The following is a 27,819-nucleotide window of genomic DNA, read 5'->3' on the forward strand; positions in this document are numbered from 1 at the left end:
GGCAGCGTGGGCAGCAGGGGAGGGGGGGATTCTGCCCTGCTCAGGCGAGACCCCACCTGCAGAGCTGGCCCAGCCCTGGGGCCCCGCACAGGGAGGAACTGGAGCTGCGCCAGTGGGTCCAGGGATGTCCCCTGGCGGGTGCAGGGCTGGCCCTGGTGGCAGTATCCCTGGTGGGTTACAGGGACTGGCCCTGGTGACAGTGTCCCCTTGGTGACGGTGTCCCCAGCGGTTGCAGGGGCTGGCCCTGGTGACAGTGGCAGGGGCTGGCCCTGGTGACAGTTGTAGAGGCTGGCCCTGGTGGCAGTTTTCCCTGGTGGCAGTTTTCCCTGGTGGCAGTTGCAGGGGCTGGCCCTGGTGGCAGTTTTCCCTGGTGGCAGTGTCCCCGGCAGTTGCAGGGCCTGGGCCTGCTGACAGTGTTCCCCCAGCAGTTTCAGGGGCTGGCCCTGGTGACAGTGTCCCCTGGTGGGTTGCAGGGGCTGGCCCTGGTGGCAGTTGCGGGGGCTGTCTCTGGTGGCAGTTTTCCCTGGTGGCAGTGTCCCCGGCGGTTGCAGGGGCCGGCCCTGGTGGCAGTGGCAGGGGCTGGCCCTGGTGGCAGTGGCAGGGGCCGGCCCTGGTGACAGTGTCCCCGGCAGTTTCAGAGGCTGGCCCTGGTGACAGTGTCCCCCTGGTGAGGTGCAGGGGCCGGCCCTGGTGGCAGTTTCAGGGGCTGGCCCTGGTGACAGTGTCCCCTGGTGACAGTGTCCCTGGTAGGTTATAGGGCCTGGCCCTGGTGGCAGTGTCCCCAGCAGTTTCAGGGGCTGGCCCTGGTGGCGGTTGCAGGGGCCGGCTCTGGTGGCAGTTTCAAGGGCCGGCCCTGGTGGCAGTGTCCCCAGCAGTTTCAGGGGCCGGCCCTGGTGGCAGTTTCAGGGGCCGGCCCTGGTGGCAGTGTCCCCTGGTGGCAGTGTCCCCTGGTGGCAGTGTCCCCGGCGGTTGCAGGGGCTGGCCCTGGTGACAGTGGCAGGGGCCGGCCCTGGTGACGGTGCTGGTGACGCCAGGCGCGGGGCGGGCCCAGCAGCGCTGCGGGATCGCCCGGCGGAGCCCGAGGAGGAGGAGGAGGAGGAGGATGCACGGAGTGCCGCTGTGAGCCCCGGCCATGTCGCCCTGCGGCCGGCCTCGGCACGGACAGAGCCCCGGAGCTGCTCCTGCGGGACGGGCAGTGCCTGAGCCGGGGTGAGGAGACCCTTGCAGGGAGGAGGAGGAGATGTGAGCCAGGGCAATGTGTCCCTGTGCCCGTGCACGCCCCGGGGCAGCAGAGCCAGATCAGGGTGGTGGAGCAGCTGGGTGGGCTGTGGCATTTCTGCTGTGTAATGGTTGTTTGTGCACTGTCCCTGGGAACCCCCCGCATTTCTGGGATTTGCTGGGGCAGGGAGGCAGCCACGGAGCTCTGCAGGTGCCGTGGCTGTCCCTTGGCACCGACAGGACAGGCAGAAACGCTGTGGCTTTGTGGGGTGGCACATGGCACAGCCTGGAACTTCACCAAGTGCTGCCTGGGTTTCCTAAGCTCGGCAGGGTCTGAAGTGGGGCATTAATTAACCCCTTCTGAGGAGTGATCAGAACACTGAGAAATCTCTGTTTGAAATGAGCTGTGACAGGGTCGCTTTTCACTCACTGTCTCTGATTTGGAGATATGGATGTTACAAACAGGGAGATCTGTGCAATTGTCCTGGATGTGTTTTGGCAGGGCATCACGGTGCTCATTTTCCTCCTTTATTCCTATCTGGGAATCCTAGGATCCTTGATTTGCAGCAAGCTGAGGCAGGAAATAAGATCTTTATAAATATTTATGGCTGTCAGCCATTTCATAGTCCTGGATTACCCCTGAAAAAAAGATGTAAAGATGTTTTCTCAGTGTCATCTGTCAAATGAACAGTTGTCTGTGGCTGGAGACCTGGGGATTCTCCTTTGGGAATAAAAATCCCGGTGCTGTAGGAGGGCAGACTGGGCTGAGCAGGAATCCTGGAGAGCAGGGTCAGGCTCCAACCTGCACCTGCTTGGTCTGGAGTGGGATCAGCCCATCCCATCTGCCCATGGGCTCACTGGGGCTGTGGATGGGTTCACAGGTGCTCCTGCAGGTGCCATCAGGATCATGGTGGGGGTACCAGGACTTGCAGCCCCTCTGTCATTGCAGCTCTGTGCTTGCTTTGTGCCTCAGGGTCTTGCTCCAGGGCAAGCTCTGAGCTGGGAGAGTGTTCCCAGGACAGCTCAAAGTCGCTGCTCTGGGCAGTCATTCCAGGAGAGTGAGCATGGAATGTGCCTGATCTCATCTTCTCATGGAAAATGCTTCTCAGGGTGTTCTGTTAGCTTGGTTAACTCTCCTGCATGAATACTTTTCTTTAGGACAGCTGTATCTTTTATCTTTAGAAAAGATTTGGTAGATAGGCAAAAAAACCCCAAAAAAGCCAGGAATAGCCAGAGAGAGCCTGCTGTCTGCAGCACAGAGTCAGGGATGATTGGGGTGCTTCTGGGAGAGGGGTCATTCCTGTGGGAACAAACCCAGCTCCTGCTCCTGCAGTTGGGAGGTGTTCAGGTGACCAGGATGGGGCTCTGTTCTCTGGATACCTGTGCCAGGCAGCTCTCATGTCCTTGGAGCAGCACCAGCCAGCTGGCAGGAGGAGTTCCAGGCACTTCCAGTATTCCATGTTTCCCCTTGCTCATGTTGCTGTCAGGATGGTTTATTCCAGGAGGTTCTGATCCATCAGATTTGGAGAGCAGCATTTAGGCTTTCCTGCGGGGATGTTTCAGTGGGGAAATCTCTGGAAGCCTTGATACTGATTTTGCATTTTCAAGCTTCTGGTCTCAAAAATGCTGTTAAAACCAGGGATTCCTCACAGAAAATGTGCCTCATTTCCCTCCCAGTGCAGTTGGCTCTCACAGCCTGTGCACTCAGCATTTGGAAGCGCTCTGCAGAACTCCATCTTTTTGTTTTTGTCCCAGGTGAAGCGAGGAGCTGTTTTCAGTGGGTTATTTTGTGGTGGTTGTCAGTTCTGTACATGACTCATCTTGTTTTCCTGCAGCTGTGGCAATCTGGGAGGTGGGCTTGGGAAGACTTCACAGCTCTTTTCCCTTCGTGCTTCAGATGATGGGGCAGAGGGCAGCTCTTTGAATTCCTTATTTTTCTCATCTGGAGACACCTTTGCCCCCGTGGTATCTGCAAGCTAAATATGCTCAAGTATCAACCATTATCCTTCTGTCTGGGAGTTCTAACCCTCCTCTTCCCCCCACCTTCCAGTTTTGACTGGATTTTCGTTTTTGCTCTTCTGTTTTTCCCTCTGAATGACTGCAAAAGTGTCTCCAGAACCAGAATTTGGGGACTTGTACACCCAACCTAAGCATTGTTTTCCATGGACTGGAGCAGGTTCAACAGGAGGCCCAGTTGTTTGGCCGAGTTCCCAACTGAGGGAAGCTGCAAGTTCCAGTTTGGTGTTTTCCCAAGCCCCCATTTGGTACCACTTTCTGCTTTCCCTGTTTCCCTGCTCCCATCATGGATTCCTGCCCATCCTGCTCTCATCCTTGCCAGATCTACCTGGGATACCCTTCAGCTCTGTTGGAAGTCCTAAATATTCCTTTTCTCCTCTCCGTCTGCTTGCCTCAAATGGCAAAATATCCTTCTAGCAAGTCCTGGATTTGGGGAAAAGGCACCATCTAGATGCTGGTGGTGATTTACTTTGCTCTGAACAGTCATTTCCAAGATCAACCCCATCTCCAGGTGATCTGTTGAAGCTGGGGATGGTGTCCCTGGCACAGATCACCTGGGAACATGTGCCTGTGGTATTCAGCTCAGGAAACACCTCAGTAGCTCTTTATTTCCATTGAAATCTGTGATTTTCCTCCTAAATGACTTTTGGTTTTTTATAAAAAGAGGAAAAACTAAGAAATGCTCAATTTTCCCCCTTCCTCCCCCAGCAGGCTTCTCCTTATATAATGGAGGAGGGATGAACGGCACGAGCACCATGATGGATTTCCTGGAGGAGCCTCTGCCTGGCGTGGGCACCTACGAGGATTTCAACACCATAGACTGGGTGCGAGAGAAGTCCAGGGACCGAGACAGGCACAGGGAGGTAAAAACTCCTGCTCCTCTTCCTGCTCCTCTTCCTGCTCCTCTTCTTGCTCCTCTTGCTCCTCCTCCTCCTCCTCCTCCTCCTCCTCGCTGGCTCTGAGTGCAGGATAACTCATGTGTGGCTCTTGCTGGGGTAGGGAGGCTCTTCTTGGAGACCCCTGGGATGGAGGGATTGCCCTTAGGATGGGAGCTGAGAGTTCAGTTGGAGGAAAAGGAGCACTAAATCCAACATGTTGCAGTGTTTTGGTTTTGCTGCTTCTCTTCTGAAGGCTTTGATTTATTCCAAATGGGGGTTTGGAGAGCAGAATCAGTCTGGTTTTATGCTCTCACATTTGCACTGGTGAATGGTGCTCTTTCTATGGGAGTATTTTTGTTTGGGAAGACTGAGTTCAATTCTTCTAGAATTCCTTCCTACAGCACTCTGCAATCAAAGGAATCTGCTCAGAGTGCAAGGGGGGCTTTAGCTGAAACACCCATGTGCCCAGCCTGCTCCTGCCTTGCTTTGTCACGGGAATGCTGAGCTGGAACGTTTCCCTTGGGAGAGGCAGCTGGGCACACAATGACTGTTCTGTCACCCTTTGTCTGCCTGTGAGGAGCAGTGAGACTGACGGGCCTCAGCCATCCTGGGCCTCTGGGACAGGGCTGAGTCCCACTTCCCAGTGCCACCAGTGCCCAGTTCCCAGCTGGACCATTCCTTTCTGCTGGCATTAAATCTGCAACCCCAGTCTCTGTCCGTACCGTTCGGAGCCTGGCACAGGTGCCCACAGAAGCTGTGGCTGCCCCATCCTTGCAAGTGTTCCAGGCCAGGTTGGATGGAGCTTGGGATAGTGGAAGGCGTCCCTGCCCATGACAGGGGGTGGTACTGGCTGATCTTTAAGGTCCCTTTTGACCCGACCCGTTCTGGGATTCCATGGTCCTTGATCCATTCTGCTGCCCACACCCAGAGCTGCAGCAGCTGTAGCAGCAGCCACTGTCAGGTGCTTTTTCTTTCCCTCCTCCAAGCAGAGTCACAGTGTCACCAAGTAGTTTTAGAGCATTTACACTACAGTGGATCAGAATCCTCACAGGTCTTTGTTTCTTTCTGCAAACCCTGTCCCAGATCACCAACAGAAGCAAAGAGTCCACCTGGGCCCTGCTGCACAGCGTGAGCGACGCCTTCTCTGGCTGGCTGCTGATGCTCCTTATTGGTTTGTTGGCAGGTGAGAGCAAACCTCCAGGTAAAACTGATTCCTGCAGTGCAGCATCAGGATCCATTCCTCCCCAAGGCCTGGCAGATCCTTGGAGCATCAGGATTTTGGAGTGAGGGCTTGTGCTGACACCAAGGACTCTGTTGCTGCCTTGTAAATTCACAGGGAATTATTTTGTAAGTGCTTTGAGCAAAACCAAAATACAAAACTGAGGCTGAGAGATGTCCTGGACACTGCTCTGGGTCTGCTGCTGGCATAGAACTCTGAAATTAATAAAAAACGTTCATTAAAGTAGAGCTGATTGAAACACTGGGAATGTCTGTGCTGAATGCTCCTCATGGGGTTAATTTCAGGGGCTGCCAGCAGTTTCTTATTTTTTGTTTTTTTTTCTGTCGATACTTAGATATATATAAAAAGGGAGAGGCGTTGCTTGGAAATCAGATGTCTTTCAGAATTCAGTTATCTGACACCTCTTGTATTTCTTAGAACCAAACTTTGCCCGGGGCAGCAGGAATAAATCACTTGGATACAAATCTTCCCAATGGGAAGCAGCAAGCATCTGTCACGAGGGATGGAGGGAAATCTTGTGTTAATGTTTACCCAGGAAGGCTGCTGGCCAGTTGGTCATTAACTGGGGGATTTGCTGCATGTTTATTGCAGCCTCTGGAGCTTGTTCTGCCACTTGTTTCTGTGGATCAGAGGTCCCTGGCCTCTGCCTTGGTGTGGGGGTTCTGGGATTGGAGGAGTTATTAACAAGAGGGACTTGAAGATTCCTCTTAAAACCTGACTTCTCTTCTGTGCTGGCTCTGCTTGCCTTGTTTTACTTGGCACAGTTGTAACTTTCCCCTCCTTTATTTTTCTTTTTTTAAATTTGGGTTGGAAATGTTTTCTCCAAATTCAGAGTTATTCCTGTCACAGTGTTGCTGTTGTTGGTACAGCTCCTGCATCCTGGTGACACATTTTGTCTGAGTCCCCCAGGAATGTGGGACATCCCTCTCTGCCTCCCACTGCTGCTGTGCTGTATTTAACAAACAGTTTTTGAGAATAATTAATTGCTGGTGATGCAGGGCAGGGTTTGGACACAGTCAGCCTTTGAAACATCATCAGCCACGCTCTGTTTCCTGACTTGCTCTTTTCAATGTATTGAAATTATTCAAAACTAGGCAAATCCTCTCATTTAGCTCTCCATAGAATAAAAATGAGTTGTAGGCAGAAATACCACACTGCTATGTGTTGGGAGGTGAGTCCAAAATTGGTGGTGCAGACTGTGACCTTCAGGTGTTTGAGTGTGCTCATTAAATTATTTTGTTTTTTTTCCCTTTAAACCAGGTTCCTTGGCAGGTCTAATCGACATCTCTGCCCACTGGATGACAGATCTGAAGGAAGGAGTGTGTTTGGCAGGGTTCTGGTTCAACCATGAGCACTGCTGCTGGAAATCCAACACCACCTTCACCGACAGGGACAAGTGTCCTGAGTGGAAGAGCTGGTCCCAGCTGATCCTTGGCCATGGAGAGGTGATGGGTGCCTGGAGCTGCTTTTGGTGCTGAATTCCCTGTTTGCCCAGCCTGTGTAGCATCCCTGGGGTGATGTGGATGCCAGGAGTCCAAGCTCTGGGTGGTTCAGTGGTTTATTGTTGGGGCCCTAAAGGGGTGTCAATAAACAGGTTGTGTGGGTGTTGTCCTTGGAGGGGATGTGGGGAGGCAAAACACTGCCACATTTACAGGTGCAGTGTGCCACTGCTGTGTCTAGAATGTGCTGTTAGAGGGTATTTTACCCATGAATGTTCTGGGAGAATGCCATGGCTGGTAACCCAGAAAATGGAACCTGGCCTTGAAACCTCAGACTTAGGGCAGGTCCCTCCATTTTTAGCTGATAACTGTGTGGTGTCCTGCTGATTCCCTGTGCTCACTTCAGTGCCCAGGTCTGATGTGGTTTGAGTTGAAACCATCTGATTTTGGCAATTTCCTCTGTGTTTCAGGGGGCCTTTGCATATATCCTCAACTACTTGATGTATGTTATCTGGGCCTTGATGTTCTCCCTCCTTGCTGTGCTCCTGGTGAAGGGCTTTGCTCCCTATGCCTGTGGCTCAGGGATCCCAGAGGTGAGTGAGAATGAGAGTGGGTTGTTTTTCAGGTAGGGTAGGGATACACCACCCAAAGTTTACACATGCATGTTATGGAATAATGGATTCCACTTTAGGTGATGGCTTCATATGTAGGTGTATAACCAAGCTGTTTGAAACATGTCTAATACTAAACTCTCCATGCAGTCCCTTGGAAAATCAGATGTTCTGGCATTGCTGCAGGAGGTGCTGCTCAGGTGTTCCTCCAGCAGGGACAGTGGCCCTCAGGGAAGGACTCAGATGGCTGCTCCTGCCTTTGCATGGAGAGATATTCTTATGGACTCTCACTTTTGATAGCTCTTGTAAGCTGTAGGAAAGGATCAGGAACATGCAGTAAATCAGGAGCTCTGCCCAGGGCTTGAATGAAAGCCTGTAGAGCTTTGTGTGCTTGACTTCCAGATCAAAACTATCTTAAGTGGTTTCATCATTAGAGGCTACCTGGGCAAGTGGACGCTGGTCATCAAAACCATCACCCTGGTGCTGGCTGTGTCCTCGGGGCTGAGCCTGGGCAAGGAGGGGCCCCTGGTCCACGTGGCCTGCTGCTGTGGGAACATCCTGTGCCACCTCTTCACCAAGTACCGCAAGAACGAGGCCAAGCGCAGGGAGGTGCGTGGGGACCCCAGCCTGGGGAGGCCAGCTGGGCTTGGGGCTCTGGGGCTGAGGGTAATGGTTCTGTTTTGGGTTAAATGGTCCTGTCATGATAACTGATTTTTTTGGAGCTCTTTCTTAAGGAATTGGCTCACTCCACCTTTTCCCTGCTACCTTAAAGCAGGTCAGACCTAGCTGACTGTGCTGTAGATAAACATTGTACAAATTTAAGTGAGGAGAAACCAGAAAAAGGGGGGTGGTTGGGAGGGCTGAGGAGTCTGAGGCTGAGCCTCTGTCTGTCCCTCAGGTGCTGTCAGCAGCTGCTGCCGCCGGCGTGTCTGTGGCTTTTGGAGCTCCCATTGGAGGAGTGCTCTTCAGCCTGGAGGAGGTAACCTTGGAATGCTGTGGGTTAGAAACACAGCCTGTAGAGAAATTCCTCCTGATGTCCAACCTGACCCTCCCCTGGCACAGCCTGAGGCCATTTTCCCTTGTCCACTCTCCTGACAGCTGTGCCCCAGGGTACCTGGGTGTTGCAGCACACCTCTCTTTAGGGGTAGAAATGAGCCAAGACACAGACTCTCATTTAACAACATGAAAAGGGTTCCAGTTTATTATTCTTTACAGCTTAGCCATCCTGAGTGACTGCAGCAAACTCCTGCTGTTGTCTTCTCTGACAGACTCTGACTGCTGGCTATTTCCTGCTGGAAGATGACTGCAAGTATTTCCTTGCTGCCTCTGACCACAGGCTTTCACCTAGCTCAGCTATGACTGCAGGCTGCAACAGCAGGCTCTGAGTCTATCAGACCCAGACTGATCTCACAGCAGATCTTTTGCAGCAGCTTTCTTCCTTGTTCCTTCTTCCTCGGGGCTCCTCTATATCTACAAGGTCTTCTCCCTCAAGGTCCTCTTCCTCCAGGCTCTCCCTGACTGGCCAACCCACCCCTTTTATCACACTTATCTTTATTACTCACAGCTGCAACCCATTAAGGGCGGGGCTGTTCTTCTTCTTTGGTAATTAGTACAACTGTGATTTATCGGGGTCAAGGTCACTTGTAATCCCTTCTTCTACACCTACACGTGGGAACAAACTTCTCTGGTTTATCAATCCTCTTTTCTGCCCAAGGACCACCTAATCCTTAATCTCTTGATCTGGATGTGAAAGGACCATTGCTGTTTAGCTCAGGAGAGTACCAAAATGGATTTCAGAGGAGGGCTGGGATGGATTTCAGAGGGAAGCAGGGATGGATTTGCTCAGCTGAGCAATAGTTGGTGGCAGTGATGGCAGGCACTGCTGTTTGGTACTTTGGACCTTGCAGAGCCACAGAATTCTCTAAATTCAGCCCATGGATGATGTGTGACAGGTTTTATTACCCAAGTGAGTCGCTCCAGGGATCACAGAGGACACATGCACGTGCTGCAGGCCAGGGCCCATCCCACTCACTGAAGTGCTCATTGAACTGGGCTCCAGAGCAAGCCTGGGGTGCTTGGCTGGAGAGCAGGCAATGAACCAGTGCTCATGGATCTCTGTCCTGCCTTTACTCCCTGCAGTGGGGTGATGCTAAGTGTTCAAGTGACCAAATGTGCTTGGTTCTCCTCTCCAGGTGAGTTACTACTTCCCTCTGAAGACCCTCTGGCGTTCCTTCTTCGCCGCACTGGTCGCCGCCTTCACCCTGCGCTCCATCAACCCCTTCGGCAACAGCCGCCTCGTGCTCTTCTACGTGGAGTTCCACATGCCGTGGCACCTGCTGGAGCTGGTGCCCTTCATCCTGCTGGGGATATTTGGTGGGCTCTGGGGAGCTTTCTTCATCCGCAGCAACATCGCCTGGTGCAGGCGGCGCAAGACGACGCGTCTGGGCAAGTACCCGGTCCTGGAGGTGATCGTGGTGACGGCCATCACGGCCATCCTGGCCTTCCCCAACGAGTACACCAGGATGAGCACCAGCGAGCTGATCTCGGAGCTCTTCAATGACTGTGGCATTTTGGACTCGTCCAAGCTCTGCGAGTATGTGAACGATTTCAACAGCACCAAGGGGGACGATCTGCCCGACCGTGCCGCTGGCCCCGGCGTGTACACGGCCATGTGGCAGCTGGCACTGGCCCTCATCATGAAGATCTTCATCACAATCTTCACCTTTGGCATGAAGGTGAGGGTTTCCTGTAAAGGAGCTCATGTTCTTCCCATGCTCTTCAGGACCCTTAAAGTTTTATTTCCTCTCTAACCAGACATGTGTTCCCCCAAGCTCTGTCAGAAGGGGACAGACTGCAGTTGTTTGTCCTGCTGCTTGGACCTGAGGGCAGTAGAAACCTTCCAGCCTGACTGTGGGCACCAAATGCAGTCACAAAACTGGTGCCTCAGGGCTCCACATCCCATTTTCCAGACACAGAATGCTCCTAAATTGTCCTGCCTCAAGCTTTTTTGATAAATATGTGATTTAGATAAAAGAGCTAATTGCAAAGCAATCAGTGTCTTAATTTGTTAATGCATAATTGGAGCTGTTCCTTGCTCAGAGGGTTTGGAAGTTGTTCGGTGCAGGCTCTGGAGCTGCAGGTGTAGTTCCCAGATGTGAGCTGATGGACAGTTTTTATGTCCCTGCTCATTGCAGGAGGGTTGGACTAGATGACTTTTCAAATGTCCCTTCCAGCTCAGCTCCAGCACAGCCTCTGCCTCGCTCTCTTGTGTGCAGTCCCTGGGCTCTGCTGCTCACTGCCCGTGTTCCCACAGGTGCCCTCGGGGCTCTTCATCCCCAGCATGGCCGTGGGGGCCATCGCGGGCCGGCTGCTGGGGGTGGCCGTGGAGCAGCTGGCCTTCTACCACCATGACTGGGCCATCTTCAGCGGCTGGTGCAGCCCGGGCGCCGACTGCATCACCCCCGGCCTCTACGCCATGGTGGGCGCTGCCGCCTGCCTGGGTAAGCTGGGGCTGGGCCTGCGTGGGCTGTGAAGAGGGGCTGTGGTGGGGGAATGGTGGGACTCCCTGATCTTAGAGGTTATCCCTGCCTTAATCCTTGAACCACAGAATGGTTTGGGCTGGGAGGAACCTTAAAGATGATCTCCTTCCACCCTGTAGTGATTTTGTGGCTGAAGAGCTGTGGTTGTGACTGACCATCAGAGCTGGTGTCACCTCAGGAACCCCAGGAAGCTCTGTAATAGAGCATGCCGTGTGTTCCTCACCCTGGTGGTGTTCTTTTGCCATCTCCAGCTCAGTGCTGGGCACAGCAGCTGCAGTGGGGAGCTCCTAAATGTGGGAGCCAGAACAGTTGAGGCTGCCCAGGGACTTGAATTTTCCTGTGGGGTTTTAATTCATTTTACTTCCTGTTCTGGCCTTAAATCTCGTGATGCAATTCTGTTTTTAAGTGCTCTGTTTTTCAGTAACACTTCTTCCTCTTGGCTGACTTGGAGAGACTGGGTGCATGTGACTGAACTTCACTTTCACAATTCCCAGTCCCCTCATCCATGGAATAGTACAGGAGTCCTAATGGACTACTTTATCAGGAGAAACTCTCCTCTAAAAACATGCCACCAAACCCCATCTTTGGCCTTTTTAGAGAAGGATACACCTTGTTTGAGCAGCCCAATCTAGTGGGAGGTATCCTTGCCTGTGACAGGGGTTGGAATGAGATAGACTTCAAGGTTCCTTCAAACCCAGACCCTTGTGGGATTGATTCCATGTAATTGATGGAAGATAAATACACTTTGACTTCATTAATGGTTCTGTTTACTGCTGGGCAGCACTGAAGGGTGAATGGATATTGGAACAAAACTCCTGTAAAATATTTGAGAGTAGTTTTGGGACTTGAATCTCAAAAGTGTAATTAAACCATGCCAAGACAAAACCCCGCAGAGACCCTGAGCTCCGTGCCAGGTGCTGTGGCGGAACAGAGGCTTTGGTGCTGCTCTGGTTGTGTTTGGTGCTGCTGAGCGGGGCAGCCCAGCCGTGCTGGCACCACCCTTCTCCAGAGGCGGGGGCTGCTGTGACAGTGCCAGGTGACCGAGCCGTGCTGTGTTGGCAGGGGGGGTGACCCGCATGACCGTGTCGCTGGTGGTCATCATGTTCGAGCTCACCGGGGGGCTGGAGTACATCGTGCCCCTGATGGCAGCGGCCATGACCAGCAAGTGGGTGGCCGACGCCATCGGCCGCGAGGGCATCTACGACGCGCACATCCGCCTGAACGGGTACCCCTTCCTGGAGGCCAAGGAGGAGTTCTCGCACAAGACGCGCGCCATGGACGTGATGCGGCCGCGCAAGAGCGACCCGCCCCTGACGGTCATCACGCAGGACACCATGACCGTGGAGGACGTGGAGACCATCGTCACCAGCACCACCTACAGCGGCTACCCCGTGGTGGTGTCCCGGACATCCCAGCGCCTCGTGGGCTTTGTCCTCAGGAGAGACCTCATCATTTCCATCGGTGAGGGGTGGCACTGCCCGGGTGAAGGTGCTGTCATTAATGCCACTGTCATTGACCTGGTGCTGGTGGCTGGGCCAGCTGGTGCATCCCTGGGCAGTGTGGGTGGGCTCTGCTTGCCTTGGATGTGAAGGACAGGGTGGCTTGTCACAGGATCACAGGATCACAGCATCATTTAGGTTGGAAAAGCCCTCCAGGATCATTGAGTCCAACTTGTGTCCGATCCCCACCTTGTCACCAGCCCAGAGCGCAGAGTGCCACATCCAGGCCTTCTCTGGACACCTCCAGGGATAGGGACTCAAGCTCCCTGGACAGCCTCTTCCAATGTTAGCAAGCTTTCTTGGGAAGAAATTCCTGCTAATGTCCAACCTGAACCTCCCCTGGCACTGCCTGAGGCTGTGTCCTCTTGCCCTGTCACTGCTTACCTGGGACAATATGGAATAAAATAGGGGAACAAGTGCATCAGGAGATTATGTGCATTGCCTGCCTTCTGTAGTACCACCATGAGTTTCTGCACTTGGGTTCCTTGGAATCTCCAGGGATTCATTAAGAGTGGTCTTGTCCTCAAGCTGTGCACAGTGATGCACAGGATGGGATTTGGGTTTTCATGATCAAATATTCCAAGTATTCTGAATATCCAGCCTGGTGTTTGGGCTGCCAGACCTGGCCCTTCCCTGGAAGCCTTGGAAGGCTGATGTCAGATTGCAGCGTGGCAGGTACCCACAGTACCTGTGTGTGCACTGCTGTGAAGGTCTGGGGGATTTGCCAGCCAGCACTTGACTTGTTTTCCGTTCCTGACCCTCATGACATCCATAGAGCCTGTGCCAGTCGTTGAGTGCTTAAAAATAATCCTTTAACTGCTCTGCATGGGACCCAAATCAGTGACTCATGAAAGTACAAAGCATTTTATTTACCTCCTCTAAAAACTGGGAAGTTAAAAGGTCTCCAGAACTTGTATTTACCTGGCCAGAGTACAATGAGATGCAACAGCCTTGGCTTTGGGCAAAACTGATGTGCTGATCCTGCAGTGGAAATTTGGAGGTCTTGGAGGTTCTCCCAGGTAATGAGTGACAGGACAAGACCTGAAGTTGTGCCCAGGTGAAGTTTAGGTTGGATATTGGGGAAAATATTTTCATGGAGAGGGTTGTCCAGTCTTGGCAGAGGCTGCCCTGGAGTCACCATCCCTGGAAGTGTTCAAAAAAATGTGTGGCACTTGAGGACATGGGTTAGTGGTGACCATGGTGGTGGTGCTGGTCAGTTAACCTTGATGGTCTTAAGGATCATACCCAACCTTAATGATTCCATGGTTCCCTTAGAAGAATGGCTGGAAACCCATCACAGCCCCCTTGGGTGGGAACAGCTCTGTAAAGGGAAGGAAAGGACATCTAAGGCCATTAAATGTGAGCTGAGGAACGGGAACGCTCTTCTGTGTGGAAAAGGAACAGAGTGCTGATACTGATTCAAATATTTCTCTTTGCAGAAAATGCCCGGAAGAAGCAGGATGGGATCGTGAGCACCTCAATTATTTGTTTCACTGACTACTGTCCCCCCCTGCCTCCGAGCTCCCCGTCTGTGCTGAAGCTCAGGAGCATCCTGGACCTCAGTCCCTTCACGGTGACGGACGAGACGCCCATGGAGATTGTGGTGGACATTTTCCGCAAGCTGGGGTTGCGCCAGTGCCTGGTCACTCACAACGGGTAGGAGCCCTGGGGCCAGAACCCCCCTGCTCCCGGGGCACAGGGGACTGGGATCCAGCTGGGGCTGGATCTGGAGCAGCTCTTGCCTGGCAAAGGCACTTGTGACAGCCCAGCTCCGAGCCCTGTCCAGCCTGGCCCAGGACGCTTCCAGGGACGGGGCAGCCACAGCTGCTCTGGGAGCCTGTGTCAGTGTTTTACCACCCTCAGAGGGTGCAGTACTTTCTCTGGGGTGTCACTTTGAACCCCAAAAGACTCTTCAGCATCTGCAAGGGGCTCAAGTGGCCCTGCCAGGGTGCATTAAAAGCATTTTTTCATTTTTCAGGAAGCTGCTGGGGATCATTACCAAAAAGGATGTTCTAAAGCACATTGCACAGATGGCCAACCAGGACCCCGATTCCATCCTCTTCAACTAGAGGCAGACTGTAGGGATTGTGTGTCCCACATACCTGGAACTTTCTAGCCCGTCCTGGGTAGACTTTCCTATTTTTATTGAGACCATGGAACTGTTTCCAGCGTTTCCTCCATGGAGCTGAAGATATTTTTTTTCTACCAGATAACGAATTGCACTACGGAATCTGTGGAACATGATCTTCTTTTTAGAAGAAAAAAAAGAGACTTTATTTACGTTGCTTTTGTGAAGTTGCATTGGAAAGATTCCATGAAGGAGTAAAAGCAAAATGTTAGAGAATTGTATTTCCTCCTCTTCTTTTGTTGGAACTGCTGTTACAAATGTGGGGAGGAAAAGCCAAGGTGTTTGTGCACTTCCAGAGGTGTGGATGGTTTTGCACACAGTATTCAGGTGGCAAAGGGACAGGGCTGGCCTCAGGGTGGTGTATTCCCAGTTGTCCCCTTGGGAAAAATCACAACCTTGGGAAGCCAAAATAGGGGAGAGAAAAATAAAATTTAGCTGGCTGAGGCTGCTTGGGTGAAAGAAGGGAAAAAAAAAAACAGTAAACCAACCCCCTCCCCCCCCCATCAGATCTCCTTAAAATGGGGCCCAGTTTCTGATTGGGAAGATGCTGGTTTTGATTAATTAGTGAATATATTAATTACTCTGCCACTGCCTTGTCAGGAGAACCCCAAAGAGGAGATAGGAAGAGTTCACAGGTGTCTTCCCATCCTGCTGCCTTTCTCTGATCCATTCCCAAGGATTCCTTCTCTTTGATTTCCCTTGAGCACTGAAATCCCAGAGGCTGAGTCCTGAATTCCTGCCCTTCCCCAAGCCGGGTGGTGCTGGACGTGGCACAGGTGGCTCCTCCTGTCCCTGGATCCCAGCTGGAGGATTCCCAGTAGGGGATTCCCAGGTCTCCTTTGGCCAGCAACTATGCAAGAAACCCTTCCCACCACAGCCTCCTGTGCTCAGTCCCTGTCCCAGTGCTGACCAAAGGATTCTCCTGTTAATAAAACTGTGCCCATTTACTGGAGTTTGGGAGGCTTCTGGATGCCTTGGGAGACCGATGCTCTTCATCCTGGTCTCAGTTTCATGTTTGTGGGCACTGGGGACTTCCGGCTTGACTTGGCTGGGTCCCTCTCAAAATCTCTCTGATACAAACAAATTCCTTGTCTTTCCAAGGAGCAAAAGCCAGATTCTTGATCTTCCAAAGCCATCCAGCAGCCAGTCCCTGCTCTGCTGCTTCCACCTGATGTCTCAATCCTTGTACAGCTCAAAGCTGCTTCAACCTGAGATGTCACTGATGGATCCAGTTCCTTCTGCTTGGGAAATAAATGCCTGGACTGATCTGTGTTGGTTTTGTGCAGCAGGAGATGGTGGAAATTCATGTTTTGCCTCAGCCCATGCTAGCAGCAGTTGTGCCTTTAAATGCCCTTTTTTCTGTTTGGAGGGCAGGTGGATGCTCTTGGGAGCAGGGGCACAGTTTAGGGAAGAAGCTGCTTTCTCCCAGTGCCCTGGGAGCTCTTTCTGGGAATGCCTGTCCTGTGTACTGCTCTTCCTGGGATAGCAGAAACACAAAGCTTTTCTATTTTCTCCTCACTTTATCATCCTCAGGAGGGTCCCAGCTTTGGGAAATATGGTCCTGCTTCAATTAGATCCATGAGTGGATTCCTCTCCTTGTGGGAAGGCTGCAGCAGCCAGTGCAAAGGTAAGGTGCCAAAAGGGAAACCCGTGAGCAGGGTTATCCCAGATGGACCATCCCAGCTGGCTCATTCCAGCTGCTCCCGGGGAAGGAGGGCAGGGAGCAGCTGTCAGAGGGAATTGCAGCTGCTGTGCCAAATGGGGATGGGAGCCTGGGGCAGGAAACACCTGCCCAGCAGCTCTCCTCAGCTGCTGCTGTGTCTGTGCCATGCATGGTTTCTTCAGTGGGAGAGGTTTCCTGGGGATGCTGTCTGGAGAAAGTGCAGCCCGGGAGGGTGGGAGTGGGAAGGGCAGGGAAAGCTCAGCAGGGCTGGGCTTTGGGGGGGCTCCTTTTGGGTGCCAGCAGGATCTGGAGTCCTCATGGTGCCAAACTTGCAGCTCTTGAGAGGGGCTTTGCCAGTCCAGTTCTTGCTCTTCCATTGCTTCACTGCAGGAGGAGCCCTGTGGTTCCCTTCAGCAGACAGACAGACAGGGATGCAGGACAGAGCCAGGGAGGCCCATCCTCTGGATGAGTGACCTGGAAGGACCGGAGGGGGTTTGCAATGTCCCATTTATGGCCCATGACTTTGGTGACCTCTCTGGGACAAGGCTGGATGCACTTGGCTGTCGGATGCTGGAAGGGCAGGGTGGGACTGCCGGGAGCCGACTCTGAGCCTCCCACTGAGCTGATCTTTGAGTCCCAACCCGAACCAGTCTGGTTTCTTGGTTCTGTGGAATAGTGCAGGGATTTGAACAGGACACAAAATGAGACATTTTCTTTAAATGTGGGATTATTCCTTCCTGATGTCTCCAGCTTGTCTCACGGGGGAATAAAAGGAGCAAGCATGGTGAGTGGTGAGGGATGCCCGCACCCGGCTGGGGCTGGCTCAGCGCTTCCCTCCCTTGTGCCGAGCTCCCTCCGCCGCGGGCAGGGCCGGGGCTGCTGAGAGCGAGGGGGAAGCGGGGAACGGCCCCGCTGCTGCCGGGAGCCACGGCCTGCACCGGGAACTGCTCCTGGAAAGGAGAGAAATCCCTTCAACTGCTCTTGGAAAGCAGAGAAATCCCTTCTTCCCTCTGGAGTCCCAGTGGGGCCGCGGGAAAGGGGCTGGGAGCAGCACAGCTGGGATGGGACTGCACGAAATGGCCCTGCAAGGTCCTTCCAACCCAAATCTTGGGATTGCTCAAGAGATGCGCTGAGCCTCGGGCCTCCCCTGCTCGCCCACAGCATCAATGCTTTCCTCAGGGCTTAAGGAGCATCCCGCAGCCCCATGAATCCTCCGTGCTGTAGGAAAGAGGCTTCAGTTTTGTTTCTCTCTTCTTTCAGGCTGAATTCCCCTCGGGAAGAGCCGTGGCTGGTGAGGTGCCCTGTGGCAGAGCGAGGGGCGCTGCTGGGCTCACACCACACCCGCCGCTGCCTCTCTTTGTGTGCTTTATTTACAGTGTCCCGAGGAATGATTTCCTGCCGGGGTGACGTGGATTTCGGCGTGGATTTCGGCGTGGATTTCCTCTCCTTTCTGTGAACTCGAGCCAGGCTGGGGACTTGAAAGTAAAACAAGATCGTGTCTGGGCAGGGATGGAGACTTGGAAAGAGCAATGAGCTGGTTTATAACAACAAAGAAGGAAAAAAAGGGCCTTTGGCCCAGGATTTATTTAGAGACGAAGGCTCAGGGCTATGAACGCCCTGGGCTGAGGTAAAAGCCGCTCCTCGGCAGTGGAGATAAGAGGGTCCTTTGGCAGCAGCTGCAGGAAGCACTTTGTGTCTGGATTGAATCCACAGGGCAAGGCCATGGGAAATCAGGTCAGCGTGCAGATTTTATTAGTGTTGCGATCACCCCCCCACCTCCTAGGCTGGGTTAGAGCAGGAGGGAATCACAGAATTCTGCAATGCTTTGGGTTGGAAGGGCCATGGAGCTCGTCTGGCTCCACCCCTGCCCTGGCAGGGACACCTTCCACTGTCCCAGGCTGCTCCCAGCCCCATCCAACCTGGCCTTGGGCACTGCCAGCGATCCAGGAGCAGCCACAGCTGCTCTGGGCACCTGTGCCAGGGCCTCACCACTCTCACAGGGAATTTCTCCCCACTTTCCTTCTGACCCTGTCCTCCTTCAGCCTGAGGTGTTAAGGAAGGGCCGGGGGGCTCTGAGGCTCTGTCACTGCAGGGACACTGCAGGGATGTGCTGCTGCCTGGGGAGCTGGAGCACTCGGTTTTGGGGACAGGGTCAGAAGGGATAATGGAGAGTTGTTTATTCTTGTGGCTCTCCCCAGCATGAGGGAGGTGCTGGCAGAGGAGGCTGCAGAGTTGCTTTAGGGACCATTGACTTCGATTTCGAGCAGGAGTTACAGTGAACTTGTCAGCAATACACACGTTAAAATAGTGAGTTGTAATTTCTAATAAACAATTTTAACAATAACAGAAAAGTTGTGTGAGAAATCTTTAGTACTTTACTCCATTTGCACAGCAGATTTTGTTTCTTTAGTCAGAGAACAGTGGTGTGTCCTCATCCAGGTCTTTCCACACTTAGTTCTTTCTGTCCTGGAGCACATCCTGGGACAGGTATTGTTGGCACAGGTGCCTCAGGCAGTTTTTGTGGAGGCCAGGATTTCATGCTGCTAGGTTCTCCTGCTGGTGGTGATCCCCTTGTCCAGGTGGGAGCCCGGCCTGGCCAGGCTGGGGGTGTCCAATCCTGGAAGCACCAGGACAGGGAGGGCAGTAGGGGAGGCAAAGGGGCCACAGGGGCTGAGGCTCTCAGGGTGACCTGTGCCAGTTCCTCACAGTGAGGAATTCCAGCTGGGCTCTCCCCAGACAGGGTGAGGCTGCTCTTTGCCCTGATGCTGCTGGAGATCTCCTTGTCCCATCCACCCACCCAAAGCCCTCTCCTTTCCAGGAAAGCGGGGTGGGCCACTGCCTGCTGGCACCGAGCCCAGCTCTCCGCACTCACTGCTTTCCCTGCTTCCTCCACAGCAAACACAGCCTCTGCTGGCTCCCTTGGGCCCCGTTAAACTCCCTTTCAAAGGAAATCTTGGAACCACCTGCTGCATTTCCTGTAGTCCCTGCTTCAGCTCCGCTCTCCCATGGCTGCTGCCAGAGGCAGGATAAGCTCAGGGCTCCCGGGGGCGTTCGAGACCTCAGGGTGTCAGGAGCCCTGCTGAGGGTCACCGAGGTGGCTGGGACAGAGGAGGGGGGATGGTTTTAGAATGGAGGAGTTTGGAGCACTTTTTTTGCTTTGGGCAAGAGCCCAGTGTGCTCCAGGGCCAAGTGCTGCAGAGCCAAGGCTCGGCTCAGCTCCCTCCATCCCTCCAAGGGGACGGGGAAGATGGGGCCCTGCCAAAGGGGGATCAGCCCTGTCACCCCTTTGGAGGCTGCACGAGGCTGCTCTTGGTGCTCTCTGGCTTTGGATGAGCTTCAGAGGTTCTGGATGAGCTGGGGAATCTTCCCTTGCACTGGGGCCGGTCCAAGTGCTTGTGTGCAGGTGCCAGGGTGGCACCGTGCTGTGTGGCTGTATCAACCCCCCGAGGCAGGAGCCTGCAGGAGATGGGGGCTGGAGAGTGGGAATGCCCAGCAGCTGGGGAGGGGGGATGTGGGAACTGCCTGGCTCAGCCCCAGCCCCGGCCAAGGATGTGGAGGGCCGGGAGTCGGGCCTGGGAAGCTGCAGGAGGGATGGCAGGAGCTGCCCAGGAGCAACCCAGGAATAGCCCATCGGTGACCCCGGGGCCGGGCTGCGTCCTGGGCTGGGCTCGGCAATGCCAGACTCGAAGAGGAGGAGCGCTGGGACCCCTGGAAGCTGATGGGTGCAGGGGAGGAGCCGGGATGCGCTCAGATTTCAGGGGGTCTCTGCAGCAGCTGAGCAGGGAGGAGCCGGGATGCGCTCAGATTTCAGGGGGTCTCTGCAGGGAGCCCAGCGGGAATGAAGGCTCGGGGTTGAGAAGCAGGAACACATCCCCGAGCAGGGACTGCCTCGGGTGGGGGCTGGCAGCTGCAGAGCCCCTGGGGGTGCTGTGGGTGCAGGATGAGCAGGAGACTCTGCTGGGCTCTGTCTGCAGCTCTAGCAGCGCCCCAGCCCTGCTCCACCTGGCTCTGGGTCCACCCTGTCCGGGCTGTGTCCTGGGTGCAAAGGGGCCAGAGCTGTGCTGGAGTACGAGGCTTTATTCCATCGTCCCTGGGAGCCCCATGCCTGTGGCAGCCCACACTGCCACTGTGTAAATGCCCCCAGTTTTAACAGGATACAGAGAGTACAGGGGGAGTTGGAGAAGGGCCAGCTGGGCCCTGCTCTGCCCTGCCTGAACCCACCTTTGGCCTCTGGGCTGGCATCCATCACCCCAGGGCAGGTTTGGTCCCTCCAAGGTCTTCCTGTGACCACTGGGCTCACCCAGAGCTGGAATCCTGCAGGGATTGCCAGGGCTGCAGGTGTGAGGAAGTGGGGACTGCGCTGTCCACGAGGGCTGGAGGGGACAAAATCCACACGGGAAGAGGTGCTTGGTCAGCAGCCGTGCTGAGCTCCTGGTCCTGTGCAGCCTGGCTCGGGCACCACGTGCCCCAGTGCCACGTGCCAGGTGTGGTGCCAGGGCTGGGGACTGCTGCGGTGTCACGGTCCTGCCCTTTGCCCTCCCTGTACCCATCACTGCTGCTGCCCCAGGCTTTCCTCTCCCAAACTGCAACTCCTTTGTTCCCTTCCAGAGGCTGACACTGGACCTGCCCCATCCCCACAAGGTGTGCCCCTGTGTCCCGGGGTGCTTCCAGCCCCAGGTCCTGGCACCCACAGCGCTGCCCAAGGTAGCATCAGACTCATGGGTGTCACCCTCCTATGGGGACACTTTGTCTTGCAGTGGCCCTGGTGCCTTTCCTGCTGCAGGGAGCTGTTGGTAGGTGCTGTGCCACCAGGGCTAGGAGGTCCCTCCTTGTGCATGTCCCCTGTAGGCCCTTGGAGACCCTTCCTGGCTGACAGCTGGAGGGTGGCACCGAGCACAGCAGGGCCCTGCGGGCACCACCCCTGTGTCTTTCTTGGCTCATCCCTCACCACAAGGGACAACACAGCCATAAGAACCCTGTGCCACCCCGGGCCATTGGTCGCTGTCCAGGGGCAGGTGGGAGCAGAGGGGGTGTCACAGGTCGAGCCGGAAGGCCCCGAAGTAACTGGCGGCTGCGTCACTGGAGTCGATGGCCAGGGAGGAGACGGAGACGAAGAGCTCGTCACCGGCCTTGAGCTCGAAGAGTCCGCCCTGGTAGAGCGCGTGGAGCCCGTAGTCAGCCTCGGGCGCCCAGCACTTGGTGCCCACGCCCTTGAGCAGCAGCACGGGCGGGCTGTGGGCCGGCTGCCACTGGATGCACTGCACCAGCTGCGGGCCCGAGTCGCGGCCGGCGCCGCGGTAGCGGAAGTAGATCTGCGCGTACACGTAGTACTTGCCCGGCTGCTCCACGCGCAGCCGCCCCGCCCGGTACGTCATGTTCTGCACGTGGGACACCAGGCTGCCGTGCCCCCAGTGCGTGATGGTGTGGCGGCACGACTGGGACAGGTTCCCGGAGCGCTGGGAGCGTCCTGCGGGAAGGGAGAGTCCTGAGGGGAGCGACCCGACACGGTCACACCAGGGGACGGGGTGGCTCTGACTCCTTCCCACTCATCCAGCTCGGAGGGCTGGAGCTTGGTGGTCTTGCAGTGAACAGGAGACACCTCTCCCCATCAGCCGCCCAACCGTCCCGGTCCCCTGCCCTTTGATCTCTCTCGTTCCCATCTTGGAGACCCAGCAGTGCCCAGAGGGGTTCCCCAACTCACCATCCTGAGCCAGGCTCTGTGGGCGGAGGGTGAGATGTGCTGAGGGTTTCCCAGCTGTTTTGGGAGGAAGCTGCCCCTCTGAGGTGTTGAAGTAGTTCCTCCAGGCCTCTGCAGGAAAGGGACAGATGCCGTAAGGACAGCGTGGGGCCACCCGGCCCCATGCCAGCAGGGCAGGGAATGCCCCACTGACCCACCAGAGCAAAAGGTTATTGAGGGATGGAAAAGTCTTGTCAATCATCAACCAACACATCTGTGAGTACCATGGCCCTGCTTCCCCAGCCTCTGGACAAATGGACGTGGCTGTCCCCCAGCCCATTCCCAGAACGTGTGCCTGTCATGGCAAGTGACAATCCTGGCTCCCCCCTCTCCTGCCCCAGCTTACAGCACCAGAGTTTGCCCCAGGAGTGACTGCCCCGGCCACCCCCTGCTGGCCTCCTGGGATCCCAGCTCCCCTGGATCACAGCTCTCCTGGATCACAACTCCCTGGATCACAGCTCCCACAGATCCCAGCTCCCATAGGTCACAGCTCCCACAGATCCCAGCTCCCTGGATCACAGCTCCCATAGGTCACAGCTCCCTGGATCCCAGCTCTCCTGGATCACAGCTTCCATGGATCCCAGCTCTCCTGGATCACAGCTTCCATGGATCCCAGCTCCCTGGGTCACAGTTTCCATGGATCACAGCTCCCAAGGGTCAGGCTCTGGCCCAGGAGGGACTCACCCTTCACAGCGTTCCTGCGGATGATGTTCTCGGTCACCTGTGCCACAGAGAAGACAAAGTTCCCTGGTTAAAGGTGACACAGGGGTTCCCCATGCCTGAGCTCCTATTCCAAGCCTCCATCACCTTCCCTGTCACGCTGTCTCTGGGCCCTGCCACCTCCTCCCCGTGAAGGGCTTGAGTCCTACTCCCACCTTGAACCATCCTGGCTATTCCTCCCTCCCACTGCTCTGGTGAGGCGGATGGAGAAACTGAGGCACGGGGACAACCAGGAGCTCCCCATCCGCCCCCGGTCCCGGGCTCACCGTGGCCACATAGGCTTTGATGGTGCTGGCCAGCTTGAGGCAGCCCTGGCTGCTGCTCAGCTTCTCCAGGCTGGAGCCCTCGGGCTGCTGATTGAGCGCCTGCAGACACCGCAGCTCCTCCGCGCTGCCCGGAGCCTGGGACTTCAGCTGGGACGGAAACAGAGCGTGATGGCAAACGGGGACAGAGCAGCCGGGATCCTGCTGGGGTGTGAGCAGGGGGCAGCCGCCTTCAGCCCGGCTCCTCCAGCACCCGGGCGCTCAGAGAACAACGGGGATATTGGGATCAGTCCAGCCTCTGTGTGCACAGCACAGCGCTGTGAGGTCAGATTGGAAGGATATGGGTTCATCTCTGCCCTCCCCGTCCCCGGGCCGGCCCTGCCCCGGCCATTCCCGGCTGCAGGGCTCGCAGGCTGTTCCTGCTCACCCCTGCCGGCCCAGGTGGCAGCGCATTCCCCCGGGATGGGGCCGTTCCCGTGGGGTGCCCGCGGCGGGAGCCCGCCCGCGGAACCGGGACCGGCCCGGCACGGGGAGCTGCTGAAGCGGCTCCAGAGAAAACCACGGAGATGTTCCGAGGGCGGGAGTCCCTCTGCCCGGGAGCCAGGCTGGGAGAGCTGGGGGTGTTCACCTGGAGACGGCTCCAGGCAGAGCTCAGAGCCCGTCCCAGGGCCTGAAGGGGCTCCAGGATACAGACTCCCTACTCCCAGCACAGATCCACTGACCGGCCGCGGAAATTAGCCCAAATTGTTCCACTACAGTGGTTTTCTCCTCCCCCCGCCTCTTCCTTGGGGCTGTGTCTCCCCGTTCCCCTCCTCTCCCCGCCTTTCATGTAAATCCCTCACAGCGGGACCTCATGTGACCCGGGCATGGAGACAAAGGCCGAAGGAGGGCCGGAGCCCACTCCGAAGGATGCTCCGCTGGATTCAGACAGGCTGTTTACTCCCCCTGCATCCGTGGCAGGGCTTTTCCTTCTTCCCTGGCTCTGGTGTGTTTTGTGGAATGTCTGGCACTGCAGGACCCTTTTTTTTTTTCTTGCCGCGCCCTCAGAGATGAGGGCGGCTTCCAGGGAGCTGCTGCCAGCCCCGAATTTCCCTCTACTCCTGGATCTCCTGACTGGCGTTTCCCTCCCTCTGCTGAGGGGTTGTTGTGGGTCGGAATCACAGCTGAGGGGAGGGGCTGGCGAGGCTGTTGAAAGGATCAGACCGTCACGGCCAAGTTTGGGAGTGGTTTTGCCCGACTGATCCCGGGGGAGGTGGGAATGGCGGGATCCCAGCACAGTTGGTGGGGCTGGACTGAAGCAAGCAAAGAGCTGCTGGAATGGGGCTGCCAGCATCTCACAAAGGGGGTGAGGAGGATTTGGGAGTCCTGGAGTGTAGGGGAGATGGGAATGGGAGGAGGGAGAGATGAAGCCAAAACCAGGGGTCAGTAGGGCCTGAAGCCCAGGGGAGTCCCCACGCACTCCCATCTGCGGCTGGAGACTGCGATGGGATCGCAGTGCAAACCTCAGCTCCAGGCGGGCCCAGGACAAAGGCGCCGTCTCTCCACATCTGCATCGGCGACAGTGCCCACCCCTCCGCCCCCGCCTGCACAGCTGGATCTGCAGCTCCGGGCGGAGCTCGGCCAACGTCCACCCCCAATCCACATCTGGACGCGCGGCTCCCTGTGGAGCTGGGGCAGTGCCCACCCCCCAATCCACATCTGGACCCGCGGGGCAGTGCCCACCCCCCAGTCCACATCTGGACCCGCGACTCCCTGGGGCGCTGGGGCAGTGCCCACCCCCCAATTCACATCTGGACCCGCGGGGCAGTGCCCACCCCCCAGTCCACATCTGGACCCGCGACTCCCTGGGGCGCTGGGGCAGTGTCCACCCCCCAATCCACATCTGGACCCGCGGGGCAGTGCCCGCCCCGCAGCCCGCAGCTGGACCCGCGGCTCCCTGGGGCCCCGGTCGCTGCCGTGCCCGGCGGGCAGAGGCGAGGGCCGGGAGCGGGCAGAGCCCTCCCGCAGCCGCCGGGACTCCCGGGGCCGCAGCCCCGCTCCGGTCCCGGGACAAAGCTCACCTTGGAGATGGCCATGGTGAAGTAGACGAAGAGGCCGGTGGTGGAGGCGATCTGCAGCGCCAGGATAGCCATGACGGCCACGCTGCCCCACAGCGGCCCGCACCGCCGCCGCCGCTGCCCCCGCGCCGCACCGGGGCCGCCGTCCGGAGCGGCAGCGGCACCGGGACAGTGACCGGGAGCGGGCCCGGCAGCGGCGCCCTCGGTCAGCATGGGAGTGTCGGAGCCGCCGCTGTCGGAGCGCAGGTACTGCCCGGGTGGGTGCGGGGCCATGGCCGGCCCGGTCCCGGTCCCGCTGCCCCGGGCGCGAGCGCGGCGGGACGGACGGACGGACGGACGGGGCGGGGATGGGGGCGTGGCCTGTGGCAGAAGGGGCGGGGTCTCCCGTGGCCACCGGGGGGACGCCGGGGGCGATGGTGGCGCCGGGACTGCGGCTCGGGAGGCAGCGGGGCCGAGGGGACGCTGCGTGTCCCCAAAGAGCCCCGGAGTGTCACTTCACGGGGACACAGAGACAGAACACAGGGAATGGCTTCACTCTGCCAGAGGGCAGGGATGGATGGGATATTGGGAATTGGGAATTGTTCCCTGGCAGGGTGGGCAGGCCCTGGCACAGGTGCCCAGAGCAGCTGGGGCTGCCCCTGGATCCCTGGCAGTGCCCAAGGCCAGACTGGACACTGGGGCTGGAGCAGCCTGGACAGTGGGAGGTGTCCCTGCCATGGCAGGGGTGGCACTGGGTGTGCTTTAAAGTCCCTTCCCACCCAAGCCATTCCATGATTTATGAATATGCTTCATACCACCATCACAGGACAGTGTGGGAGCTGCTGGGGTGACCCCAGGGGAGAAGACCCCGGGGCTGAGAACAGAGGGTCTTAGGGCTGGAGGACACGACCAGAGCCAGTTTTTGGTGACAGGGTTCACATCAACTCTGGCCACCAGCAAAGGCTCAGAGATGTGCAGGTTTGCAGGACAGGGGGGCAAGAGCTGCTGAGCATCTCCTGGAGGCCTTGCTGGGGGGGCCGTGCCCACTCTGCCCTCCTGGAGCGGGCACAGGGCTGCCCATCCCTGCTGAGCCCCAGGCTCTGTCCTGCTGCTGGGTCACATTCCCACTGCTCCACAAGAGAAACGTGGAGCAGGTTGAAAGCAGGAAGGTGGGACAAGCTGCTGCTCCCTGGCGCTGCCGTGGCGGCTCCGTGCTCAGGTGAGTCTGTGGCTCCAGGTGCTGTTACCTGTGAAATGAAAGTGAGACCTGAGAAAGCACAGGAGCACTGGTGTCCCTGCAGAAACGCTCCCTCCTGTCCTGCTGGGCCCTGGGGAGGGTGGTGGCCTCAGCCCAGACCCCAGGCAGCTCAGCAGCCCCCAGACCATCATGGAGGTGGCTGCCCCGTGGGCTGTCCCCTCCCCAGGACGCCTGACCCTGCAGTGTCCCCAGAAACACCATGAAGCCGAGGCTCAGAGCACGGGATCTCCCACCCACCCCAAAGCATCTGCCAGGCTCAGGACTGATTTCCCTGCCTCTCTGCCAGCCCAGTGCCAGAGCCCCATCCCTGCCCTGGCACAGAGATCTTTCCCCAGGCGAGATGACTTCCATGGAGTCTGGGAGGTGACTGATTATGTCTGAAAAAATCCCCTGATAAATCAACCCTCCTGGTTGTTCTCAGGAAAAGGGCTCAGGACCTGCTGAGCCAGGTGAGGGGGGAAGAGATGCAAAGGGAACATCTGGAGAACAGCTGCCAGCCTGCTCTAGTGGAAGGTGTCCCTGTCCATGGCAGGGGGTGGAATGGGGAATGGGATGGGTTTCAGATCCCTTCCAAACCAAACCATCCCACAATTCTATGATTTGCCATTTGGGGCATAGATGTTTGTGCTGAAGGAACCTGGGACCACTGCTCTGTGTGCTGCTCCATGGGATGGGACAGGAGGGGCAGAGGGAAACCAGGAGCAGGCAGAACACTGGAGCCTGGGGCTGCTCTCTTGGAGAGAGAAGGTTTGTCTGTGAGTCAGGGCAGACCAGAACTGGAACAGTGCAGAGAAAATTGGGTGGGGGCCAGGGGGAAAAGCATGCCTCAATCCTGGCTGAGGAGTTGTTTTTCTCTTCTAATGTTTCCTGGTGTGTGCACTGGGAGAGCCGGGTCAGGCAGAGCCTGGAAATCTGTTTCCTCAGTGCCTGTGGTGCAGAGCAAGTGCAGGGGAGCAGGAGAGGGGGTTTGTTGGGGTTTCCTGGTGCTCTCAGTGAGGCTGGGATGGGGGAAACTCAGCAGGAGATGCCGACACAGACATGGAGCTGCATCTGGGATTTCCCAGCCTGTCCCTTGAATTTGTTTCATCAGGCAGGATGGTGGAACGTGCAATTGTAGTTGTTCTCTGTGTTTCCTGGGATGGCCAAGGCAGACCCCCTGAGCTGGGTCAGTGCAGGATGCTCCTCCCGGGGCGGTCCCAGGGCCGGCTCCTCTCAGCCCAGCCCGGTACTGGCTCCGGCGGCTGATGACTCCAAACAGGGCTGACCACACGGTCCTCCCTCAGGGAACAGCAGCTCCTGCGACGTGAAGTCATCGCGTGCAGCTCAGGAGTGCTGTAACCTCCCTGGAATGTGCCCTCAGATGTTTGTCTTTCGATCAGAACCCATCAGTTCCCGTGCTGAGATGGTTTTTGGGAAAAACCTCTTCCTCATCACACCGCACTTCCAGCGGGAGGCTCAGGCGTCCAACCTCCTCCCTGCAACCCTGGGAGCACCCCAGCCCTTCCCTGGCTGTCTCCTGCCCGTGGGCTGGGGCCAGCGTTTGTTTGTCCCTGTTATCACAGAGGAGGTGGAGA

General features: G+C 56.6%; 2 protein-coding genes across 6 annotated transcripts in view; one reads left to right on the forward strand and one right to left on the reverse strand.

The window, feature by feature from the left end:
• The window catches only part of LOC131563768 (H(+)/Cl(-) exchange transporter 5-like), a 30,420-nt gene extending 11,850 nt beyond the window's left edge, over positions 1-18,570 (forward strand). For 2 of the 5 annotated variants that reach the window (XM_058813896.1, XM_058813894.1), the window contains exons 3-14: positions 3,943-4,097; positions 5,196-5,295; positions 6,613-6,797; positions 7,262-7,384; positions 7,805-8,011; positions 8,301-8,381; positions 9,595-10,137; positions 10,716-10,902; positions 12,004-12,402; positions 13,880-14,096; positions 14,419-16,195; positions 17,608-18,570. In XM_058813896.1, coding sequence (XP_058669879.1) covers positions 3,943-4,097; positions 5,196-5,295; positions 6,613-6,797; positions 7,262-7,384; positions 7,805-8,011; positions 8,301-8,381; positions 9,595-10,137; positions 10,716-10,902; positions 12,004-12,402; positions 13,880-14,096; positions 14,419-14,509 — 2,288 coding nt within the window. In that variant the 3' untranslated portion in view covers positions 14,510-16,195; positions 17,608-18,570. Of the gene's footprint in view, positions 1-3,942; positions 4,098-5,195; positions 5,296-5,375; positions 5,460-6,612; positions 6,798-7,261; positions 7,385-7,804; positions 8,012-8,300; positions 8,382-9,594; positions 10,138-10,715; positions 10,903-12,003; positions 12,403-13,879; positions 14,097-14,418; positions 16,196-17,607 lie in introns of those variants that run through there. The other 3 variants (XM_058813897.1, XM_058813895.1, XM_058813898.1) reach the window with 2 other exon arrangements.
• A 2,451-nt stretch (positions 18,571-21,021) lies between these two features.
• LOC131563770 (tumor necrosis factor ligand superfamily member 10-like) lies at positions 21,022-25,281 on the reverse strand. The gene is made up of 5 exons (XM_058813899.1): positions 25,012-25,281; positions 22,955-23,101; positions 22,653-22,689; positions 21,933-22,040; positions 21,022-21,698 (listed from the first exon to the last, which is right to left on the reverse strand). The coding sequence occupies exons 1-5, from the start codon at positions 25,279-25,281 to the stop codon at positions 21,265-21,267; spliced, it is 996 nt and encodes a 331-aa protein (XP_058669882.1). The 3' UTR covers positions 21,022-21,264.
• Between the last annotated feature and the right edge of the window lie 2,538 nt (positions 25,282-27,819).

This window comes from Ammospiza caudacuta, chromosome 14 (assembly GCF_027887145.1).
Source record: "Ammospiza caudacuta isolate bAmmCau1 chromosome 14, bAmmCau1.pri, whole genome shotgun sequence".
Taxonomy (NCBI): Eukaryota; Metazoa; Chordata; class Aves; order Passeriformes; family Passerellidae; genus Ammospiza; species Ammospiza caudacuta.

Excerpts from the sequence above, each read along its gene's own strand:
- LOC131563770 (XM_058813899.1), bottom strand. The coding sequence starts at position 25,281 with ATGGCCCCGCACCCACCCGGGCAGTACCTGCGCTCCGACAGCGGCGGC. Across the intron at positions 22,690-22,954 it reads TCAAAGCCTATGTGGCCACG|GTGACCGAGAACATCATCCG; the intron begins GTGAGCCCGGGA and ends TCTGTGGCACAG. Across the intron at positions 22,041-22,652 it reads CCGCAGGAACGCTGTGAAGG|AGGCCTGGAGGAACTACTTC; the intron begins GTGAGTCCCTCC and ends CCTTTCCTGCAG.